The 24,913-nt window shown below is 48.9% G+C and overlaps 1 protein-coding gene across 5 annotated transcripts in view; it reads left to right on the top strand.

Moving 5' to 3' along the window:
• The window catches only part of CHD8 (chromodomain helicase DNA binding protein 8), a 371,271-nt gene that overhangs the window by 206,445 nt on the left and 139,913 nt on the right, over positions 1-24,913 (top strand). For all 5 annotated transcript variants that reach the window (XM_063913512.1, XM_063913515.1, XM_063913511.1 and 2 more), the window contains exon 16: positions 10,253-10,508. In XM_063913512.1, coding sequence (XP_063769582.1) covers positions 10,253-10,508 — 256 coding nt within the window. The remainder of the gene's footprint in view (positions 1-10,252; positions 10,509-24,913) is intronic.

Genomic DNA, 24,913 nt, shown 5'->3' with positions numbered 1-24,913 from the left:
ATTTCTACTTAAAGAAATTCAAATCCAAGATGGAATCTCTCAGGGCGGTGATATCCAATCTGGAAAAGGGATAAAGGAGGTCTAATTACATTTTCCTCCGCATTAGATTTACCTGAGGTTTGCTTTTCAGGATGGTCATTACCAATTTCACCAGGGTGATGGCGGTAATGATGGTTCTCCTTCTCTAGTATGGAGTCACATTTATTCTGTACTGGGACGGTCTCCTGATACCGGCGAGATCAAGAAACCAGTTGGTGCAAAACGTTGCACTCTCCCTGACAGTTCTTCAACAACAGGGTTGGCTCCTAAATTTGCCAGAATCACTGATGTTCCCATCGACGCGGTTGCCGGTTTTGGGAATAATACTAGATACTACAGAGTTTTTTCTTCCAGTGGAAAAGACTCTGGAGATCCAGAGTCTGGTCAAACAAATTCTGAAACCAGTCAATCCATTAATGCATTCGGTTGCTGGGGAAGATGGTTGCAGCCTATGAGGCCATTCAGTTTGGCAGGTTCCATGCCAGAGTGTTCCAGTGGGACCTGTTGGACAAGTGGTCCGGGTCCCACATACACATGCACCGGAGGATAATCCTGTCTTCCAAGACCAGATTATCACTCCTGTGGTGGCTGCACAGTTCGCACCTCCTAGAGGGGCGAAGGTTCGGGATCCAGGACTGGATCCTAGGGACCACGGATGCAACCCTCCGAGGTTGGGAAGCAGTCACATAGGGGGAATTCTTCCAAGGAAGATGGTCAAGTCAGGAAACTTGTCTCCACATAAACGTTCTGGAGTTAAGGGCCATTTACAACGGCTTTCTACAAGCGGTACATCATCTTCTAGGTCTACCCGTACTGATCCAGTCGGACACTGTAACAGCAGTAGCATACATAAACCGTCAGGACGGAACGAAAAGCAGAGCGGCAATGGCAGAAGCCACAAAGATTTTCCGCTGGGCGGAAAAACATACAAGCTCTCTGTCAGCGAGGAGTGGACAGCTGGGAAGCAGACTTCCTCAGCAGACAAGATCTCCATCCGGGAGAGTGGGGCCTCCGCCAAGAAGTCTTCAGAGGTGACAAGTCGTTGAGGAGTTCCTCAAGTTGAAATGATGGCATCTCGTCTCAACAAGAAGCTTCAGAGATATTGTTCCAGGTCGAGGGACCCTCAAGCAATAACAGTGGATGCACTGGTGACACCGTGGGTGTTTCAGTCAGTGTATGTATTTCCTCCGCTTCCTTTCATTCCAAAAGTTCTAAAGATAATAATAAGAACAAAGGTTCGAGCAATCCTCATTGTCCCAGACTGGCCAAGGACGGCTTGGTATCCGGATCTTCAGGAATTGCTCATAGGAGATCCCTGGCCTCTTCTTTTGTGCGAGGACCTGTTGCGGCAGGGGCCGTGCTTGTATCAAGACTTACCGCGGCTACGTTTAACGGTATGGCGGATGAACGCCAAATCCTAGCCGTAAAGGTATTCCCAGTGTAGTCATTCCCACACTTGTTAAAAAAAAAAAAAAAAAAGGGGTAACCTCTAAACTTTACCACCGTATTTGGAGAAAGTATATTTCTTGGTGTGAATCCAAGTAGGTTCCTATGGAAGAGTTTCTGCTAGGACGTTTTCTCCATTTTCTACAAGCAGGTGTGGATGCAGGCCGAAAATTGGACTCCGTTAAGGTTCAGATTTCAGCCTTATAGGTTTCTTTCCTCCCTTCCAGGAGTTCAGACTTGCGTGAAAGGCGGCGTGCACATTCAACCTCCTTTGTGCCTCCAGTGGCACCATGGGATCTTAATGTGGTGTTGCAGTTCCTTCAATCACATTGGTTTGAACCTTTACAGAAGGTGGAGTTGAAGTTCCTCACTTGGAAAATGGTCATCCTGTTGGCCTTGACATCTACAAGGCGGGTGTCTGAGTTGGTGGCCTGGTCTCACAAGAGCTCTTAATTGATCTTTCATGAAGATAGAGCAGAATTGAGGACACCTTAACAATGTCTGCCGAAGGTGGTTCATCTGTCCACATGAACCAATCTATTGTGGTGCCTGTGGCCACTGACGCCTTCGTTGGGTCGAAGTCTCTGGCTGTGGTCAGAACTTTGAAAATTTTATGTTTCCAGAACGGGTCAGATTAGGAAATCAGAGGCTCTGTTTGTCCTGTATGCTCCCAACAAGATTGGGTGTCCTGCTTCCATGCAGACCATTGCGCGCTGGATCTGTGGTAAGATTCAGCATGCTCATTCCACGGCAGGATTGCCGTTACCGAATTAGGTGAAGGCTCATTCTACTAGAAAGTTGGGCTCGTCCTAGGCGGCTGCCATGGGAGTCTCGGCATTGCAACTTTGCAGAGCAGCTATTTAGCAAACACTTTTGCTAAGTTTTACAAGTTTGATACCTTGGCCGATGATGACCTCATGTTGGGTCATTCGGTGCTGCAGAGTCGTCCGCACTCTCCCGCCCGTTCTAGAGCTTTGGTATAACCCCATGATTCTTAATGTGACCCCAGCATCCTCTAGGACGTATGAGAAAATAGGATTTTAATACCTACCGGTAAATCCTTTTCTCTTAGTCCAGGGGTGGCCAACCAGTCAGAGACAAAAAGCCAAGAAATCTTGTTAGGTATATCAAAGAGCCGACTTCGAGCCGAAGACGCACTTGCAAAAATGGGGTGTAACCTTGTGCCTGCTAGGCCACGCCCCTGGTATAAAATACATTGAAAAAGCCAGATCCAACATAAAATACAAAGAAAAAGCCACTTCTACATCAAATAATTGATAAGCCAGATCCACATAATATATATTGAAAAAGTCAGATTCACATAATACACTTCAGTTCCCCCATGTGTCATTCCAGCCAGCATCCGCCTGTGTCACTACAGCCAGCAGCCTCTTGTGTCACTCCAGACAGCTCCCCCATGTGTATTTGGCTCCCTTAGTTCTCAGTCTACGTAGTGCTGCTGCATGTCTGGCTGGAGTGCAGCGGTGTACAGATCTCTTGTGGTCACGTGCCTTTGAGTGTTGGGAGCCACATTTGAATAAAGAAAGCCGCATGTGGCTCAAGAGCCACGCGTTGGCCACCACTGTCTTAGTCCATAGAGGATGCTGGGCGCCCGTCCCAGTGCGTACTGTATCTGCAGTTATTGGTTGTGGTTACACACAGGTTGTGTTTCGGTTTTTGTCAGCATAGTGCTGAAAATTCTTCATGCCGTTGGTTTGTGTTCTATTGAATGCCACGTTCTGCGGCATGCTTGAGGTGTGAGCTGGTAAGATGCTCACCGTGGTTTAACAATAAATCCTTTCCTCAAAATGTCTGTCTCCCTGGGCACAGTTTCTTTAAACTGGAGTATGGAGGAGGGTCATAGAGGGAGGAGCCAGTTCACACCCTTTAAAAGTCTTAAAGTGCCCATGTCTCCTGCGGATCCCGTCTATACCCCATGGTTCTTAATGTGACCCCAGCATCCTCTACGGACTAAGAGATAAGGATTTACCGGTAGGTATTAAAATCCTATTTATTTTTTTTTTGTGGGTTTTTCTGTTTTTTAATAGCTATGTATAGCTGAGGGACTGCACTGTAGTCCAGAATTGCCATAGCTTCAGTGTCCAGATTTATAAGACACTGGTGTAGTACATTGCAAACTAATGTGAAAGACAAATAAGCAACAGCATCTGCCAAAAATAAGTACTATGCAAAGAAAGTTTTTGACTCCTCTTTGAGTACCATTGCTGCCTCAGTCACTATGATGGCATCCTATATATGTCGTTTCTGGACAACCTGGTCCCTTTTTCAAGGCTGTATGACACAGCCTTAAAAAAAGAACCAGGGTGTCCTGAAACGCCCTCCAGTGCCAGCAGACCTATATGGACGTTTGGACTGATTGACGTACCTTTTGGGAAACATACCTTCAGGAGGCGGATGCAGGGTATTTCCCGGGAGTACCTTGCACCTTTACACCTGCGGTTCCAATTCTAACATCGGTAGGACTGGTTCTCCATTTGGTTTCATTTTTGTCTACATGAAAATATTTTATTGTGTCAGTTTTATGTCCGTATTATGTATCAAACATGTACCATTTTTAATTACTCATTCTGACTCTTAGTCCACATCCACATTTCTCCAGCATCCTTAAGGTATGTTGAGGAGAAGTAGTATGATGGGGGTATAGACGGGGTCCAAAGAAGCCAGTGCACTTTAAATTTCTTCAACTGGGTATGCTGGCTCCTCCCCTCTATGCCCCCTCCCACAGGCAGTTTAGAATTAAGTGCCCTCAGGAGAGGATACACATCTCTGCAGCTCCAGAGAGTTTTCTTCAGTTTCTTTTAAAACTTCGGTATGCTGTCCAGCAAACCTGCACCGTGGGAGTTAGGGGAAGGGGGGGGGGGGGGGTTTATGGGACGGTCACCGGCCTTACGCGGTGCAGAGCCGCTTCCCCGCTGCAGGACCACCGAGGGGCTGTTTGTTCAGCGGGGCACTGCGCCTTGGCTGTCACAGTTGGAGCACGCCGCACACCCCTAACGCTGCCTGAAGGTGACATCGGTGGTGAGTACACACCAACATGCTGCTGACCACGGGCACGGCGTACGGGACCCTCCCTGGGGGGTCCCCCATAAGATCCCCCGTGTGTAAACTGGCACAAAAATGCAAAACTGAGCACTTGTGTGAGGTTTTAGACTGTTTGGAGACTTTGCCAGTATAAATAACATGCTTGGCTCCGGCGCCATTGGGTGGTGGGGGGAGCTTACTCAGAGTGAGACCAGGGCGTTTTTGGCACCTTCCTCTGCTTATAGAAGCCATCAGCAGCACACACTCAGCGCTTCCTGCCTCACTACACGCTGGAAACTGGTACAGGGTGTAGCAAAAGGGGGAGAGACGCTTGTGTACACTGTCCTGTATCTACTTAGAACTTTATTTGACAGTGTTTACTGTGTATTACAAAGCTGACCGCCTCACTGGGGCTGTGCAGCTCAGGGTGTGCTGAGGTCTTCTCTCCTCTGTGTCTCCTCTCACATACAGTAGGGCAGGCTTGCATTATTACTGTCTGTGTGTATGTTGTGTTTACTGTGAAATATGGGTAAGCACAAACTGCAGGATCTATCACACCATATTCTCTCCATTATCTAATGACTCTGTCTTCTGTGAGCAATATAGTCAATCGTCCCAACTTAGTGAAGAGGTTGGGGGAGAGGGTACAGAGCCCCACTGGTTAGGGTCCCTTAAAACTCACTCAACTGCAAATGTGCAGAAAACTCAGCTATTGCAACAAGCTGTGGCAGATTTAGCTGCTAGGGCTGATGCACAGCCCCCCCTCTCCCATGCAGGTCCCCAGAAGTGTGGTTTACTTGCACTGCTGTCTGATACAGATGATGGGGATGACCCGGATCCAGTTAGTGGGGATCCTGATTCTGCCCAGGGTATTGAACCCCTCATTTTGGCTATAAGGGAGGTGTTAAAGCTCCCCCTAGAGGACACTTCACCACAGCAGTCGTTTTTCTTTGTGCAAAATAAACCCAATGTCACTTTCCCTGATTCTCCAGAGTTAGATGACTTATTCAAACAGGCCTGGAAAAATCCAGACAAGAAATTCTAAGTGTCCAAGAAGTTTTTGCGCACTTTCCCTTTTCCTCCTGAAGGTAGAAAATTTTGGGAGGAACCCCCTGGGGTGGATGTCTCAGTCTCTCGCATGTCTAAGAAGGCGGTACTACCTACCCCGGGCTCCTTTTCCATGAAGGACCCTGGGGATCGGAAGATGGAGACTACCGTAAAGTCTATATACACTGCAGTCGGCCTTTTACAAAGACTGATTATTGTGGGTTGTTGGATGACCCATGCTATTAATTCTTGGGCTATTCAGATTCAGGGGGGTCTCGGGGGGGATATGCCCTTAGTTGCTACGGTCACCCTATTGAAGCACATTCAGGACACTACGCGGGTACTCTGCGATTCCCTCAAGGAGATGGGGAATATTAATGCTAGGACGTTGGCCATGGCGGTGTCAGCACGCAGGGCCTTGTGGTTGCTTCAGTGGATTGCGGACCAGAATCGAAACGTATTGTGGAATCTCACCCCTTTTCTGGGGAATGGCTTTTTGGGGTTGAGTTGGCTACCTGGATTTCCAAGGCTACGGTTGGAAAATCCACGTTTCTCCCCTCTGGGGCTCCGCCGGCAAAACACTCTTATCCGGGGCCATCTGTCCAGTCCTTTCGGTCTCTCAGATTTCGCTCGAAGGCCAGAGGTGCTTCCAATGCAGTCAGAGGCACCAGAGGTAAGTCCAGAAAACCTGTAAGCAGTTCTCAGGAACAGTCCACCGGTTCTGCTTCCACTAAGGCCTCAGCATGACGGTGCCCACCCACCCCGAGGGTATCTCGAGGTGGGAGTTCAACTACGTCACTTCAGCCGCGTGTGGGAGAATTCCTGCTAAGATGCCTGGGTCAGAGAGCTCGTTTCTCAATGCTATAAGCTGTAGTTCGACAGTACTCCACCCCAACGATATTTAAAATCAAGCTTAACAGCTTTGGAGGATATGCAAGTTACGTTGCAGCTGGCTATCCAAAAGTTGGTCCAGTCCCACGTCATTGTTCCAGTACCACTGCCGCCACGTGGCAAAGGGTTTTACTTAAACCTATTCGTAGTACCGAAACCGGAAGGTTCCATTTTGAATCTGTAGTCTTTGAATCCGTATTTGAGGGTGTTTAAGTTCAAAATGGAATCCCTACGAGCAGTGATTGCGGGTCTGGAAGACCGGGAATTTATGGTCTCCTTGGATATCAAGGACGCCTACGTGCATATTCCGATTTGGCCGCCTCATCAGGCGTACCTACGATTTGCCCTACTGGACGATCCCTTTCAGTTCCAGGCCCTACCCTTTGGTCTGTCTACAGTCCCAAGGGTATTCACGAAGGTGATTGGTGGAGATGATGTTACAGCTCCGGGTCCAGGGGGTCAATGTGGTCCCCTACTTGGACGATCTTATGATAAAGGCAAGATCCAGAGAACTTTTGTTGCTCCATATCGACCTCACCATCCATCTTCTGTCGGACCACGGGTGGATCTTCAACTTGCAGAAGTCCCATCTGGAGCCCACTCAACGACTCCTGTTCCTGGGGATGTTGCTGGATACTGTTTCCCAGAAGGTGTTTCTACCAATGGAAAAAGCGAAAACACTTCAGGAAATGGTCCACATGGTGCTCCAACCTTCTCGAGTGTCCATCCATCTTTGCATAAGATTGTTGGGAAAGAGGGTCACCTCCTACGAGGCGATTCAATATGGGAGGTTCCATGCCAGAACGTTTCAGTTGGACCTCCTGAGCAAGTGGTCCAGATCACATCTGCAGATGCGCTGGATGATTCGGCTGTCACCTCGGGCCAGGCTTTCCCTCCTGTGGTGGCTACTGTCCTCCAATCTCTTGGAGTACAGGAGTTTTGGGATTCAGGATTGGACCCTCCTCACGACGTATGCGAGTCTGAGATGATGGGTAGCGGTAACCCAAGGGGTGCAGTTCCAGGGCAGGTGGTCAGCCCACGAAAGCCTCCTTCCAATCAACATTCTGGGCGATATGCAATGCTCTACTTCAAGCCTCTCCTCTACTCAAGGAATCCAGGTGCAGTCGGACAACGCCACGGCAGTGGCATGCATCAATCGACAAGGAGGGACAAAAAGCAGAGCCTGCATGCGAGAGGTGTCAAAGATGCTCCTCTGGGCAGAAAGAAATGCAAGAGCCATATCAGCAATCTTCATTCCGGGTGTAGACAACTGGGAAGCGGACTTCCTGAGTCGTCACATTCTCCACCCGGGGGAATGGGGAATCCACCACCTGGTGTTCCAGCAGATCATTGGCCAGTGGGGTTGCCCACAAATAGACATGATGGCTTCTCGTCTCAAAAATAAACTTCACTGGTAATGCTCGCGGAACAGGGACCCTCAGGCAAGGGCAGTGGATGCGCTGTCGTTACCTTGCCAGTACCAGCTGGTTTACCGATTTCCTCCGATTCCATTGGTCCCGCAAGTGCTAAAGCGAATCTGGAATCAAGGTGTCCATGCAATTCTGATTGCCCCGGATTGGCCTCTTGAGAGCGAGGTACGCGGTTCTTCTGGACATGTCCGTCCAAGACCCCTGGCCTCTGCCACTAAAAAGAGATCTTCAACAAGGACCGTTCGTCTACCAGGAATAACAGCGTCTTCGTTTGACGGCATGGAGGTTGAGTGGAACATCCTGGCTCTCAAAGGCCTTTCCAAGAAGGTTGTTGCAACCATGGTTCAAGCCAGGAAACCTTTGACGTCAAAACATTATCCTCATATCTGGAGGCGATATGTCTCTTGGTGCGAGGAACGCAAGTATCCGCCTGCTGAATTTCTCTTGGGACATTTCCTGCAGGCTGGTGTGGTTAGGGGCTTACGTCTGGGTTCTATTAAGGTCCAGATTTCATCCCTCTTCATTTTCTTCCAGAAGAAATTGGCAGCATTGCCAGAAGTTCAGACCATCTTGCAAGGGGTACTCCACATACAACCACCTTTTGTGCCGCCTACAGCACCCTGGGACTTGGATGTAGTGTTGAACTTTCTACAGTCCTGCTTGTTTGAACCTTTGATGACAGTAGAAGACAAGTACCTCACGTGGAAGACTGTGATGTTACTGGCCCTGGCTTCTGCTGGTCTTGGAATTGGGGGCCTTATCGTGTAAAAGCCCCTACTTGGTCTTTTATGTGGACAGAGCGGAGCTCCGGACTAGACAGCAGTTCCTGCCAAAGGATGTCTCTGCTTTCCACCTGAATCAACCTATTGTGGTTCTGTCCAGTTCCAACGCTTCTGCTCCTCGGGAGACCTTGGATGTGGTGCGTGTTTTGAAGATCTATGTCAAGCGCACAGCTCGGGTCTGAAAGACATTCTTTGTTCGTGCTCTATGATGCGCAGAAAAAGGGTTGTCCTGCTTCAAAGCAGTCTATTGCTCGTTGGATTAGGCTTACTATCCAACAGGCCTATGTGTCGCAGCCTTACCTGTTCCTAAGTTTCTAAAGGCCCACTCTACAAGATCAGTGGGCTCTTCCTGGGCGGCTGCCCGTGGAGTCTCGGCCTTGCAGCTATGCCGAGCTGCTACCTGGTCAGGGAAGAACACTTTTGTGAAATTCTACAAATATGATACCCTGGCCAAAGAGGATACCCAGTTTGGGCAGGCGGTGCTGCAGCAGTCTCTGCACGTTCCCGCCCGCTCTGGATGCTTTGGGAAGTCCCCATCGTACTAGTTCTCCTCAATATCCCTTAATGGATGCTAGAGGAAATAGGATTTTAATACCTACCGGTAAATCCTTTTCTCGTAGTCCATAAAGGATATTGGGTGCCCGCCTCAGTGTGTTGACTTTTCTGCAGGTTCTTGTTCTGTAGTTATCTGTTCAGCTGTTGCTGTTGTTGTTACCAGCCGTTGCTGGTTGTATGGTTGTGGTGTGCTGGTGTGTAAACCTCCCCACCTTTTGTTATCTTGTTCCTTCTCTCATATATGTCCTTTCTCCTTCAGGCACGTTTTACCTATAACTGCCTGTGGGAGGGGGCATAGAGGGGAGGAGCCAGCACACCCAGTTGATGAAATTTAAAGTGCACTGGCTTCTTTGGACCCAGTCTATTCCCCCATCGTACTATTTCTCCCCAATATCCCTTATGGACTACGAGAAAAGGATTTACCGGTAGGTATTAAAATCCTATTATTAGAGTTATACATGCGTGTATACCTCCAAAATAAGGGAGATCTGTTATTTGCATAAGATCATTGCCAAGTAGGAGGAGTCACCCCCCTTTCTGGTTTTGGCATCCTATATAAGTCGAGGAGGGATCTTTGGTCAGTCCAAATAGAATCTGGCCTCTGTCTCTGTGTGTGTGTGTGTGTGTGTGTGTGTGTGTGTGTGTGTGTGTGTGTGTGTGTGTGTGTGTGTGTGTGTATATGTATGTATGTATGTATATATATATATATATATATATATATATATATATATATATATATATATATATATATATATATATAATTTTTTCTTTTTTTATATGTTTTGGATAAAAGATGCGTCAGTTTACGGAGTTTCTTTAGAAAACCTAATTGCCTCATTCTAAGTAATCATTTTTCCAACTGCTCACGTCAGCACTTTTGGTGAAAATAAAACATACACATGTAATGTTTTTGCATAATCCCCGAAAAACATTTTTATAAGCGAGCTGAAACTTCTAATAGTGTGATATGGTGTCTGGAATCATATGATCTATCTAATACTGTCATTATCTTATCTGTAGGTTCAAAAGTTACAAGCCATCTTGAAGCCCATGATGCTTAGGCGATTAAAGGAAGATGTCGAGAAGAATCTTGCTCCCAAGCAGGAGACTATCATTGAAGTGGAGTTGACGAATATTCAGAAGAAATATTATAGGGCCATTCTGGAAAAGAATTTTTCCTTCCTTACTAAAGGAGCCAGTCAATCAAACACCCCCAACTTGCTTAACACCATGATGGAGCTTCGCAAGTGTTGCAACCACCCCTACCTCATCACTGGTATGAGCCATTACTATAACTAGGAATATTTAGCAAATTGCAGACCTCAAGTTCCCAAATTGAAAGGAATATCAATTAATCAGCCAGTAGTAGAAGTGTTGATAGGAAAAATAATGGTAGTTTTGTGGGGTATCTGGTCAGGATTCCTGCAGTCAGAATGCCATCACCGGTATCCCAACGTGGATTGAAATGCTGGCGCTGGAATTCTGATCGAGGTCTGCCACCACTGCGCAGTGTGAAGCCGCAGGGGGTGGGGGGTAGGAGGTAAGGTTTAGACTGCTGGGGTATGGTTAGAGGTGTGGGGGGGGGGGGGGGGGTAGATTTAGGCTGCAGGGAATGGGGGGGGGGGTTAGGCACCATCGGGAGGGTTAGGCAATGGGGGGTTAGGGGAGGGTAGCATCAGGCTGTGGGTTAGGGGCGTTTGGGAATAAGTCTAGTCTACTTATCAACTTGGTGACAAGATCCTGAGCGTCGGGATGCTGCGGTCAGTGATTTGACTGCCGACCTCTCAAGCGGCGGGATCGCGATACCATCCCTTTTGTTGGTCTTTTCTATGTTAATACAACTTCACAAAGACTGTTCATATATGTTATTTATCCTTGTTTTATAGTTGCTTATGTAGTAATAATACTAATGAGGGGAATACATTCCTTTGGTATCTGTGGATGTTAGTTTCTATTGTCATGCCAGTATATATTTTTTTTAATTTCCACTTCTAGAAAACCTCAATAGTTCTGTCTCCCTTGTACGTACAGTGTGTGTGTGTGTGTGTGTGTGTGTGTGTGTGTGTGTGTGTGTATGTATATATATATATATATATATGTATATATATATATGTATATGTGTGTATATATCTATATATATATATATGTGTGTGTGTGTATATCTATATATCTATATATATACACACACATATATACACCATATATACACACTGCTCCAAAAAATAAAGGGAACACTAAAATAGCACATCCTAGATCTGAATGAATTAAATATTCTTATTAAATACTTTGTTTTGTACATAGTTGAATGTGCTGACAACAAAATCACACACAAATTATCAATGGAGATCAAATTTATTAACCCATGGAGGTCTGGATTTGGAGTCGCACTCAAAATTAAAGTGGAAAAACACACTACAGGCTGATCCAACTTTAATGTAATGTCCTTAAAACAAGTCAAAATGAGGCTCAGCAGTGTGTGTGGCCTCCACGTTCCTGTATGACCTCCCTACAACGCCTGGGCATGCTCCTGATGAGGTGGCGGATGGTCTCCTGAGGGATCTCCTCCCAGACCTGGACTAAAGCATCCGCCAACTCCTGGACAGTCTGTGGTGCAACGTGGCGTTGGTGGATGGAGCGAGACATGATGTCCCAGATGTGCTCAATTGGATTCAGGTCTGGGGAACGGGTGGGCCAGTCCATAGCATCAATGCCTTCGTCTTGCAGGAACTGCTGACACACTCCAGCCACATGAGGTCTAGCATTGTCTTGCATTAGGAGGAACTCAGGGCCAACCGCACCAGCATATGGTCTCACAAGGGGTCTGAAGATCTCATCTCGGTACCTAATGGCAGTCAGGCTACCTCTGGCGAGCACATGGAGGGCTGTGCGGCCCCCCAAAGAAATGCCACCCCACACCATTACTGACCCACTGCCAAACCGGTCATGCTGGAGGATGTTGCAGGCAGCAGAACGTTCTCCTTGGCGTCTCCAGACTCTCACGTCTGTCACATGTGCTCAGTGAGAACCTGCTTTCATCTGTGAAGAGCACACGGCGCCAGTGGCGAATTTGCCAGTCTTGGTGTTCTCTGGCAAATGCCAAACGTCCTGCACAGTGTTGGGCTGTAAGCATAACCCCCACCTGTGGACGTCGGGCCCTCATACCGCCCTCATGGAGTCTGTTTCTGATCGTTTGAGTAGACACATGCACATTTGTGGCTTGCTGGAGGTAATTTTGCAGGGCTCTGGCAGTGCTCCTCTTGTTCCTCCTTGCACAAAGGCGGAGGTAGCGGTCCTGCTGCTGGGTTGTTGCCCTCCTACGGCCTCCTCCACGTCTCCTGATGTACTGGCCCGTCTCCTGGTAGCGCCTCCATGCTCTGGACACTACGCTGACAGACACAGCAAACCTTCTTGCCACAGCTCGCATTGATGTGCCATCCTGGATGAGCTGCACTACCTGAGCCACTTGTGTGGGTTGTAGACTCCGTCTCATGCTACCACTAGAGTGAAAGCACCGCCAGCTTTCAAAAGTGACCAAAACATCAGCCAGAAAGCATAGGAACTGAGAAGTGGTCTGTGGTCACCACCTGCAGAACAACTCCTTTATTGGGGGGTGTCTTGTTAATTGCCTATAATTTCCACCTGTTGTCTATTCTATTTGCACAACAGCATTTGAAATTGATTGTCAATCAGTGTTGCTTCCTAAGTGGACAGTTTGATTTCACAGAAGTGTGATTGACTTGGAGTTACATTGTGTTGTTTAAGTGCTCCCTTTATTTCTCTAACGTCCTAGTGGATGCTGGGGACTTCGTAAGGACCATGGGGAATACACGGGCTCCGCAGGAGACAGGGCACTTTAAGAAAGAATTTGGATACTGGTGTGCTCTGGCTCCTACCTCTATGTCCCTCCTCCAGACCTCAGTTTGAATCTGTGCCCGGACGAGCTGGGTGCTACTTAGTGAGCTCTCCTGAGCTTGCTAAAAAGAAAGTATTTTGTTAGGTTTTTTAATTTTCAGAGAGATCTGCTGGCAACAGACTCTCTGCTACGTGGGACTGAGGGGAGAGTAGCAGCCCTACTCACTGAAGATAGGTCCTGCTTCTTAGGCTACTGGACACCATTAGCTCCAGAGGGATCGTACACAGGATCGCACCCTTGGTCGTCCGATCCCGGAGCCGGCGCCGCCGTCCCCCTCGCAGAGCCGGAAGACAGAAGCCGGTGACAGAAGCAAGAAGACTTCAAAACCGGCGGCAGAAGACTCCAGTCTTCATATGAGGTAGCGCACAGCACTGCAGTGCTGTGCGCCATTGCTGCCACACTAAACCCACACACTCCGGTCACTGTAGGGTGCAGGGGAGGGGGGGGGGGGGGGCCCTGGGCAGCAATTAGAGACTTCTTGGCAAAAGTGGGCATATATACAGTTGGGCACTGTATATATGCATGGGCCCCCGCCATATTTTTACACAGAAACGCGGGACAGAAGCCCACCGCTGAGGGGGCGGGGCTTCTTCCTCAGCACTCACCAGCGCCATTTTCTCTCCACAGCTCCGCTGAGAGGAAGCTCCCCAGGCTCTCCCCTGCAGAATCACGGTAGAAGAGGGTAAAAAGGGGGGGGGGGGGGGGGGGCACATAAATTTGGCGCAAAAACAATATATACAGCAGCTACTGGGTTAACACTAAGTTACTGTGTGACTCCTGGGACATATAGCGCTGGGGTGTGTGCTGGCATACTCTCTCTCTGTCTCTCCAAAGGGCCTGGTGGGGGAACTGTCTTCAAAAAGAGCATCCCCTGTGTGTCACGTGGTGTCGGTACGCTTGTGTCGGCATGTTTGATGAAGGCTATGTGGAAGCAGAGTGGGAACAAATGAATGTGGGGTCGGCGCCGACACCCGATTGGATGGATATGTGGAAGGTTTTAAATGATAATGTTACTTCCTTGCATAAAAGGTTGGATAAAGCTGAAGCCTTGGGACAGCCGGGGTCTCAACCCATGCCTGATCCTATGTCGCAGAGGCCGTCAGGGTCTCAGAAGCGCCCACTATCCCAAATTGTTGACACAGATGTCGACACGGATTCTGACTCCAGTGTCGATGGCGATGATGCAAAGTTACAGCCTAAAAATGGCTAAAGCCATCCGTTACATGATTATAGCAATGAAGGATGTGTTGCACATCACAGAGGAAACCCCAGTCCCTGACAAGAGGGTTTATATGTATGGGGAATAAAGGCAAGAGATGACCTTTTCCCCTTCACATGAGTTAAATGAGTTCTGTGAAAAGGCTTGGGAATCTCCAGATAGAAAACTGCAGATTTCCAAACGGATGCTTATGGCGTATCCTTTCCCGCCAACGGACAGGTTACGCTGGGAATCCTCCCCTAGGGTAGACAAAGCTTTAACACGCTTATCCAAGAGGGTAGCCCTGCCATCACAGGATACGGCCACCCTAAAAGATGCTGCGGATAGAAAGCAGGAGGGTATCCTGAAGTCCATTTATACACATTCAGGTACCCTACTAAGGCCGGCAATTGCGTCGGCCTGGATGTGTAGTGCTGTAGCAGCATGGACAGCTACCTTATCTGAGGAACTTGATACCTTGGACAAGGATACTATAGTACTGACCGTGGGGCATATAAAAGACGCTGTCCTATTTATGAGAGATGCCCAAAGAGACATTAGCCTACTGGGCTCTAGAATAAATGCAATGTCGATTTCTCTGACGTCCTAGTGGATGCTGAGAACTCCGTAAGGACCATGGGGAATAGCGGGCTCCGAAGGAGACTGGGCACTCTAAGAAAGAATTAGGACTACCTGGTGTGCACTGGCTCCTCCCTCTATGCCCCTCCTCCAGACCTCAGTTAGAATCTGTGCCTGGCTGGATGCACACTAGGGTCTCTCCTGAGCTTCTAGAAAAGAAAGTATATTTAGGTTTTTTATTTTCAGTGAGATCTGCTGGCAACAGACTCACTGCTACGAGGGACTTAGGGGAGAGAAGCGAACCTACCTGCTTGCAGCTAGCTTGGGCTTCTAGGCTACTGGACACCATTAGCTCCAGAGGGATCGAACACAGGCCCAGCCTCGGTCGTCCGGTCCCGGAGCCGCGCCGCCGTCCCCCTTGCAGAGCCAGAAGCAAGAAGAACGTCCAGGAAATTGGCGGCTGAAGACTTCGGTCTTCATTAACGTAGCGCACAGCACTGCAGCTGTGCGCCATTGCTCCCCATGCACACCTCACACTCCGGTCACTGATGAGTGCAGGGAGCTGGGGGGGGGGGGGGGCGCGCCCTGGGCTGCAATGAGATTACCTTACATTGGCAAAAAATACACATAATATAGTCATTAAGACTATATATGTGTAAAATCCCCTGCCATATATCCATAAAAAAAGCGGGAGAAGTCCGCCGTGAAGGGGGCGGGGCTATCTCCCTCAGCACACTGGCGCCATTTCCTCTCAGCTCCACTGGAAGGACGCTCCCCAGGCTCTCCCCTGCAGTTTCCAGGCTCAATAGGGTAAAAAAAGAGAGGGGGGGCACTAAATTTAGGCGCAAATACTATATATATAGCTGCTATAGGGTAAAATCACTCATTATAGTGTACATCCCTGTGATTTATAGCGCTGTGGTGTGTGCTGGCATACTCTCTCTCTGTCTCCCCAAAGGACTTTGTGGGGTCCTGTCCTCAGTCAGAGCATTCCCTGTGTGTGTGCGGAGTGTCGGTACGGCTGTGTCGACATGTTTGATGAGGAGGCTTATGTGGAGGCGGAGCAGGTGCCGATAAATGTGATGTCACCCCCTGCGGGGTAGACACCTGAGTGGATGGATATGTGGAAGGAATTACGCGACAGTGTCAACTCCTTACATAAGAGGTTTGATGACATAGCAGATGTGGGACAGCCGGCTTCTCAGTCCGTGCCTGCCCAGGCGTCTCAAAAGCCATCAGGGGCTCAAAAACGCCCGCTACCTCAGATGGCAGACACAAATGTCGACACGGATACTGACTCCAGTGTCGACGACGATGAGACTAGTGTACATTCCAATAGGGCCATCCGTTACATGATTACGGCAATGAAAAATGTGTTGCACATTTCTGACATTAACCCTGGTACCACAAAAAAGGGTATTATGTTTGGGGAGAAAAAGCAACCTGTGGTTTTTCCCCCTTCTGAAGAGTTAAATGAAGTGTGTGATGAAGCGTGGGTTTCCCCCGATAAGAAACTGGTAATTTCCAAAAAGTTACTAAGGGCGTACCCTTTCCCGCCAGAGGATAGGATACGTTGGGAAACATCCCCTAGGGTGGATAAAGCGCTCACACGCTTGTCAAAGAAGGTGGCACTACCGTCTCCGGATACGGCCGCCCTAAGGGAGCCTGCGGATAGAAAGCAGGAGGCTATCCTGAAGTCTGTATATACACACTCAGGTATTATACTGAGACCGGCTATTGCTTCAGCATGGATGTGCAGTGCTGCAGCTGCGTGGTCAGATTCCCTGGCTGATAACATTGATACCCTTTACAGGGACACTATATTGCTAACTGTAGAGCATATTAAAGACGTAGTCTTATACATGAGAGATGCACAGAGGGATATTTGCCAACTGGCATCTAGAATAAATGCAATGTCCATTTCTGCCAGGAGAGTATTATGGACTCGGCAGTAGACAGGTGATGCGGATTCTAAAAGGCACATGGAGGTTTTGCCTTACAAGGGTGAGGAATTGTTTGGGGATGGTCTCTCGGACCTCGTTTCCACAGCGACGGCTGGGAAGTCGACATTTTTACCCCATGTTCCCTCACAGCCAAAGAAAGCACCGTATTATCAGGTACAGTCCTTTCGGCCCCAGAAAGGCAAGCGGGTTAAAGGCGCGTCCTTTCTGCCCAGAGGTAGGGGGAAAAAGCTGCACCAAACAGCAAGTTCCCAGGAACAAAAGTCCTCTCCCGCTTCCACTAAGTCCACCGCATGACGCTGGGGCTCCACAGGTGGAGCCAGGTGCGGTGGGGGCCCGTCTCCGGAACTTCAGCGACCAGTGGGTTCGCTCACGGGTGGATCCCTGGATTCTACAAGTGGTATCTCAGGGGTACAAGCTGGAATTCGAGACGTCTCCCCCTCGCCGTTTCTTCAAATCAGCCTTGCCAACTACTCCCCCAGACAGGGAGGCGGTGCTGGAGGCGATTCACAAGCTGTACTCCCAGCAGGTGATAACCAAAGTACCCCTCCTTCAACAGGGACGGGGTTACTATTCCACAATGTTTGTGGTACCGAAACCGGATGGTTCGGTGAGACCCATTTTAAATTTGAAATCCTTGAACACTTTTATATAAGAAGGTTCAAGTTCAAAATGGAATCGCTCAGGGCGGTTATTGCAAGCCTGGACGAAGGGGATTACATGGTATCACTGGACATCAAGGATGCTTACCTGCATGTCCCCATTTACCCTCCTCACCAGGAGTACCTCAGATTTGTGGTACAGGACTGTCATTACCAATTCCAGACGTTGCCGTTTGGTCTGTCCACGGCACCGAGGGTATTTACCAAGGTAATGGCCGAAATGATGATACTCCTTCGAAAAAAGGGAGTTATAATTATCCCGTACTTGGACGATCTCCTTATAAAGGCGAGGTCCAGGGAACAGTTGTTGATCGGAGTAGCACTAGCTCGGGAAGTGCTACAACAGCACGGCTGGATCCTGAATATTCCAAAGTCGCAGCTGGTTCCTACAACGCGTCTACTGTTCCTGGGGATGGTTCTGGACACAGAACAGAAAAAGGTGTTTCTCCCGGAGGAGAAGGCCAAGGAATTGTCATCTCTAGTCAGAGACCTCCTAAAACCAAAACAGGTGTCGGTGCACCACTGCACGCGAGTCCTGGGAAAGATGGTAGCTTCTTACGAAGCAATTCCATTCGGAAGGTTCCATGCAAGGATCTTTCAGTGGGATCTGTTGGACAAGTGGTCCGGATCGCATCTTCAGATGCATCGGCTGATAACCCTGTCTCCAAGGACCAGGGTGTCGCTGTTGTGGTGGCTGCAGAGTGCTCATCTTCTAGAGGGCCGCAGATTCGGCATACAGGACTGGGTCCTGGTGACCACGGATGCCAGCCTTCGAGGTTGGGGGGCAGTCACACAGGGAAGAAACTTCCAAGGACTATGGACGGGTCAGGAGACTTCCCTACACATAAATATTCTGGAACTAAGGGCCATTTACAATGCCCTAAGTCAGGCAAGACCCCTGCTTCCACACCAGCCAGTGCTTATCCAGTCAGACAACATCACGGCGGTCGCCCATGTAAACAGTCAGGGCGGCACAAGAAGCAGGATGGCGATGGCAGAAGCCACAAGGATTCTCCGATGGGCGGAAAATCATGTGTTAGCACTGTCAGCAGTATTCATTCCGGGAGTGGACAACTGGGAAGCAGACTTCCTCAGCAGGCACGACCTCCACCCGGGAGAGTGGGGACTTCATCCAGAAGTCTTCCAAATGATTGTACACCGTTGGGAAAGGCCACAGGTGGACATGATGGCGTCCCGCCTCAACAAAAAGCTAAAAAGATATTGCGCCAGGTCAAGGGACCCTCAGGCGATAGCTGTGGACGCTCTAGTGACACCGTGGGTGTACCAGTCGGTTTATGTGTTCCCTCCTCTGCCTCTCTTACCCAAGGTACTGAGAATAATAAGAAGGAGAGGAGTAAGAACTATACTCATTGTTCCGGATTGGCCAAGAAGAGCTTGGTACCCGGAACTTCAAGAAATGATCTCAGAGGACCCATGGCCTCTGCCGCTCAGACAGGACCTGCTGCAGCAGGGGCCCTGTCTGTTCCAAGACTTACCGCGGCTGCGTTTGACGGCATGGCGGTTGAACACCGGATCCTGAAGGAAAAGGGCATTCCGGAGGAAGTCATTCCTACGCTGATTAAAGCTAGGAAAGAAGTGACCGCAAACCATTATCACCGCATTTGGCGAAAATATGTTGCGTGGTGTGAGGCCAGGAAGGCCCCAACGGAGGAATTTCAGCTGGACCGTTTTCTGCACTTCCTACAGTCAGGGGTGACTATGGGCCTAAAATGGGGTTCCCTTAAGGTCCAGATTTCGGCTCTATCGATTTTCTTCCAGAGAGAACTGGCTTCACTACCTGAAGTTCAGACTTTTGTTAAGGGAGTTCTGCATATTCAGCCCCCTTTTGTGCCTCCAGTGGCACCTTGGGATCTCAACGTGGTGTTGGATTTCCTAAAGTCACATTGGTTTGAGCCTCTTAAACCGTGGAATTAAAATATCTCACGTGGAAAGTGGTCATGCTGCTGGCCTTGGCTTCGGCCAGGCGTGTGTCAGAATTGGCGGCTTTGTCATGTAAAAGCCCTTATCTGATTTTCCATATGGATAGGGCAGAATTGAGGACTCGTCCCCAGTTTCTCCCTAAGGTGGTATCAGCCTTTCATTTGAACCAACCTATCGTGGTGCCTGCGGCTACTAAAGACTTGGAGGCTTCCAAGTTGTTGGACGTAGTCAGGGCCCTGAAAATGTATGTTTCCAGGACGGCTAGTGTCGGGAAAACTGACTCGCTATTTATCCTGTATGCACCCAACAAGCTGGGTGCTCCTGCTTCAAAGCAGACTATTGCTCGCTGGATCTGTAGTACGATTCAGCTTGCACATTCTGCGGCTGGACTGCTTCATCCTAAATCAGTGAAAGCCCATTCCACGAGGAAGGTGGGCTCTTCTTGGGCGGCTGCCCGAGGGGTCTCGGCTTGACAACTTTGCCGAGCAGCTACTTGGTCGGGGTCAAACACATTTGCTAAATTCTACAAGTTTGACACCCTGGCTGAGGAGGACCTAGAGTTTGCCCATTCGGTGCTGCAGAGTCATCCGCGCACTCCCGCCCGTTTGGGAGCTTTGGTATAATCCCCATGGTCCTTACGGAGTCCCAGCATCCACTTAGGTCGTCAGAGAAAATAAGATTTTACTCACCGGTAATTCTATTTCTCGTAGTCCGTAGTGGAGGCTGGGCGCCCATCCCAAGTGCGGATTGTCTGCAATACTTGTATATAGTTATTGCCTAACTAAAGGGTTATTGTTATGAGCCATCTGTTCGTGAGGCTCAGTTGTTGTTCATACTGTTAAATGGATATAGTATCACGAGTTGTACGGTGTGATTGGTGTGGCTGGTATGAGTCTTACCCGGGATTCCAAATCCCTTCCTTATTGTGTCAGCTCTTCCGGGCACAGTTTCCCTAACTGAGGTCTGGAGGAGGGGCATAGAGGGAGGAGCCAGTGCACACCAGGTAGTCCTAATTCTTTCTTAGAGTGCCCAGTCTCCTTCGGAGCCCGCTATTCCCCATGGTCCTTACGGAGTTCCCAGTATCCACTACGGACTACGAGAAATAGAATTACCGGTGAGTAAATTCTTATTTTCTGCCAGAAGGGTCCTGTGGACTCGGCAATGGACAGGCGATGCCGACTCAAAAAGGCACATGGAGGTTTTACCTTACAAGGGTGAGGAATTGTTTGGGGAGGGTCTCTCGGACCTGGTTTCCACAGCTACTGCTGGAAAGTCAAATTTTTAGCCATATGTTCCCTCACAACCTAAGAAAGCACTGTATTACCAAATGCAGTCCTTTCGATCACAAAAAGGCAAGAAAGTACGAGGTGCGTCCTTTCTTGCCAGAGTCAGGGGCAGACGAAGGAAGCTGCACAACACAGCTAGTTCCCAGGAACAGAAGTCCTCCCCAGCTTCCACTAAATCCACCGCATGACGCTGGGGCTCCACAGGCGGAGCTAGGCCCGGTGGGGGCGCGTCTCCGAAATTTCAGCCACAAGTGGGTTCACTCCCAGGTGGATCCCTGGGCGATAGAGATTGTGTTTCAGGGATACAAGCTGGAATTCGAAGAGATGCCCCCTGACCGATACCTCAAGCTTCCCCCTTAGAGAGGGAAATAGTGTTAGCTGCAATTCACAAATTGTATCTTCAGCAGGTGGTGGTCAAGGTTCCCCTCCTTCAACAAGGAAAGGGTTATTATTCGACCATGTTTGTGGTACCGAAACCGGACGGTTCGGTCAGACCCATATTGAATTTAAAATCCCTGAACATATACCTGAAAAGGTTCAAGATGGAATCGCTCAGAGCGGTCATCGCAAGCCTGGAAGGGGGGAATTTTATGGTGTCTCTGTACATAAAGGATGCATACCTTCATGTCCCCATTTATCCACCTCATCAGGTGTACCTCAGATTTGTGGTACAGGATTGTCATTACCAATTCCAGACGTTGCCGTTTGGTCTCTCCACGGCACCGAGAAAATTTACCAAGGTAATGGCGGAAATGATGGTGCTCCTGCGAAAGCAAGGGGTCACAATTATCCCATACTTGGACGATCTCCTCATAAGGGCGAGGTCCAGAGAGCAGTTGCTGATCAGCGTAGCACGCTCTCGGGAAGTGTTACAACAGCACGGCTGGATTCTAAATATTCCAAAGTTGCAGTTGATTCCTACGACTCGTCTGCCTTTCCTGGGCATGATTCTGGACACAGACCAGAAGAGGGTTTATCTTCCGATGGAGAAGGCTCAGGAGCTCATGACACTGGTCAGAGACCTATTAAAACCAAAACAGGTGTCGGTGCATCACTGCACGCGAGTCCTGGGAACGATGGTGGCATCATACGAGGCCATTCCCTTCGGCAGGTTCCATGCGAGGACCTTTCAATGGGATCTGTTGGACAATTGGTCCGGATCACATCTTCAGATGCATCGGTTGATCACCCTATCCCCCAGGGCCAGGGTGTCTCTCCTGTGGTGGCTGCAGAGTGCTCACCTTCTCTAATGTCGCAGATTCGCATTCAGGACTGGGTCCTGGTGACCACGGTTGCAAGCCTCCGAGTGTGGGGGGCAGTCACACAGGGAAGAAATTTCCAAGGGCTGTGGTCAAGTCATGAGACTTGCCTTCACATCAACATCCTGGAACTAAGGGCCATATACAACGCCCTACATCAAGCGGAGTCCCTGCTTCGCGACCAACCGGTTCTGATCAGTCAGACAACGTCACCGCAGTGGCTCATATGAACCGCCAAGGCGGCACACGGAGCAGGGTGGAGAATCACGTAAGCGCACTGTCAGCAGTGTTCATTCCGGGAGTGGACAACTGGGAAGCAGACTTCCTCAGCAGGCACGACCTCCACCCGGGAGAGTGGGGACTTCATCAAGAAGTCTTCACACAGATTGCAAGTCGGTGGGAACTGCACAGGTGGACATGATGGCATCCCGCCTCAACAAAAAGCTACAGAGATATTGTGCCAGGTCAAGGGACCCTCAGGCGATAGCTGTGGACGCACTGGTGACACCGTGGGTGTTCCAGTCGGTCTATGTATTTCCTCCTCTTCCTCTCATACCCAAGGTGCTGGGAATCATAAGAAAAAGAGGAGTGAGAACAATACTCATTGTTCCGGATTGGTCAAGAAGGACTTGGTATCCAGATCTGCAAGAAATACTCACAGAGGACTCGTGGCCTCTGCCTCTAAGACAGGACTTGTTGCAACAGGGGCCCTGTCTGTTCTAAGACTTACCGCGGCTGCGTTTGACGTCATGGCGGTTGAACGCCGGATCCTAGTAGAAAAAGGCATTCCGGATGAAGTTATTCCTACGCTGATAAAGGCTAGGAAGGATGTGACAGCTCAACATTATCACCGTATATGGCGAAAATATGTTGCTTGGTGTGAGGCCAGGAATGCCCCTACGGAGGAATTCCAGCTGGGCCATTTCCTTCACTTCCTACAGGCGGGAGTGACTGTGGGCCTTAAATTGGGTTCCATTAAGGTTCAGATTTCGGCCTTATCCATTTTCTTTCAAAAAGAACTGGCTTCTCTGCCTGAAGTTCAGACGTTTGTTAAAGGAGTGCTGCATATTCAGCCCCCTTTTGTGCCTCCAGTGGCACCTTGGGATCTTAACGTGGTGTTGAGTTTCCTGAAATCACACTGGTTTGAACCACTGAGAACGGTGGAATTGAAATATCTCACGTGGAAGGTGGTCATGCTATTAGCCTTGGCTTCGGCTAGGCGTGTGTCAGAATTGGCGGCTTTGTCACATAAAAGCCCTTATCTGGTTTTCCATGCGGATAGAGCAGAATTGCGGACCCGCCCACAATTTCTGCCGAAAGTGGTTTCATCCTTTCATAAAAAGCAACCTATCGTGGTGCCTATGGCTACTACTGACTTGGAGGATTCCGAGTCACTGGATGTGGTCAGGGCTTTGAAGGTTTATGTAGCCAGAACGGCTAAGGTCAGGAAAACAGAATCTTTGTTTATCCTGTATGCTTCCAACAAGCTTGGGGCGCCTGCTTCAAAGCAAACTATTGCTCGCTGGATCTGTAACACGATCCAGCAGGCTCATTCTGCGGCAGGGTTGCCGCTGCCTAAATCAGTTAAGGCCCAGTCCACAAGGAAGGTGGGCTCTGCTTGGGCGGCTGCCCGAGGGGTCTCGGCGTTACAGCTTTGCCAAGCGGCTACTTGGTCAGGTTCAACAAGTTTGATACCCTGGCTGAGGAGGACCTTGTGTTTGCTCATTCGGTGCTGCAGAGTCATCCGCTCTCTCCCGCCCGTTTGGGAGCTTTGGTATAATCCCCATGGTCCTTACGGAGTCCCCAGCATCCACTAGGACGTTAGAGAAAATAAGATTTTTCTTACCGGTAAATCTATTTCTCGTAGTCCGTAGTGGATGCTGGGCGCCCGTCCCAAGTACGGACTTTTTCTGCAATGCTTGTATATAGTTATTGCTTAAATAAGGGTTATGTATAGTTGCATCAGGGTTGATCTGATGCTCTGTTGTTGTTCATACTGTTAACTGGGTAAAGTTATCACAAGTTATACGGTGTGATTGGGGTGGCTGGTATGAGTCTTACCCTGGATTCCCAAAATCCTTTCCTTGTACTGTCAGCTCTTCCGGGCACAGTTTCTCTAACTGAGGTCTGGAGGAGGGACATAGAGGGAGGAGCCAGAGCACACCAGAATCCAAATTCTTTCTTAAAGTGCCCATGTCTCCTGCGGAGCCTGTCTATTCCCCATGGTCCTTACGGAGTCCCCAGCATCCACTACGGACTACGAGAAATAGATTTACCGGTTAGTAAAATCTTATTTTTACCGCATAAATAATTAACACAAGAAATCATGAAATTTAAAAACTTAAACATAACTAAAGTCAATAGCTTAAGTGGAGCCAACAATCACATTATCTTTCCCTTGTTTGGAACCAGTTATAACGTTCTGTAATTTTCCTTAAATTATTAGGAGACAGTGCATTCCAGTACTTCCTTGAATAGTGGGCACTTCCATTACACAGGGGATGTGAGTAAAAGTAACAAAACACTGAAGGCCAGGACAACACATTTGTTGATTGGTTTCATTTCGTGAAGTGTACCAACAAATGTACCAGATGCTGTTATACACTGCTGCTATGTATGTCCCAGGTTGCAGATCACTTTTGTCTACATTTTTTGTGACTGTGGTCATAGTGACACTAAATGGTTTATGGAATTAGCCACAGTAAATGAATGCGGATAATTTTCCCGCCAGGGCTATGCAATTAGTCCCGTAAAGCCGCTGCTCATGCCGCCTTTATCAGGGATTTTGTTTCACCTGCCTCAGGCAGGCAAAACCAAATCCACGGAAACGGAGCTGTTTCTACCAAAAACACATGGGTTTTACTGAACCTGTGTGTTTTTGG

Source organism: Pseudophryne corroboree, chromosome 1 (genome assembly GCF_028390025.1).
Source record: "Pseudophryne corroboree isolate aPseCor3 chromosome 1, aPseCor3.hap2, whole genome shotgun sequence".
Classification (NCBI taxonomy): domain Eukaryota; kingdom Metazoa; phylum Chordata; class Amphibia; order Anura; family Myobatrachidae; genus Pseudophryne; species Pseudophryne corroboree.
This window is presented reverse-complemented; position numbering and strand designations above follow the sequence as displayed.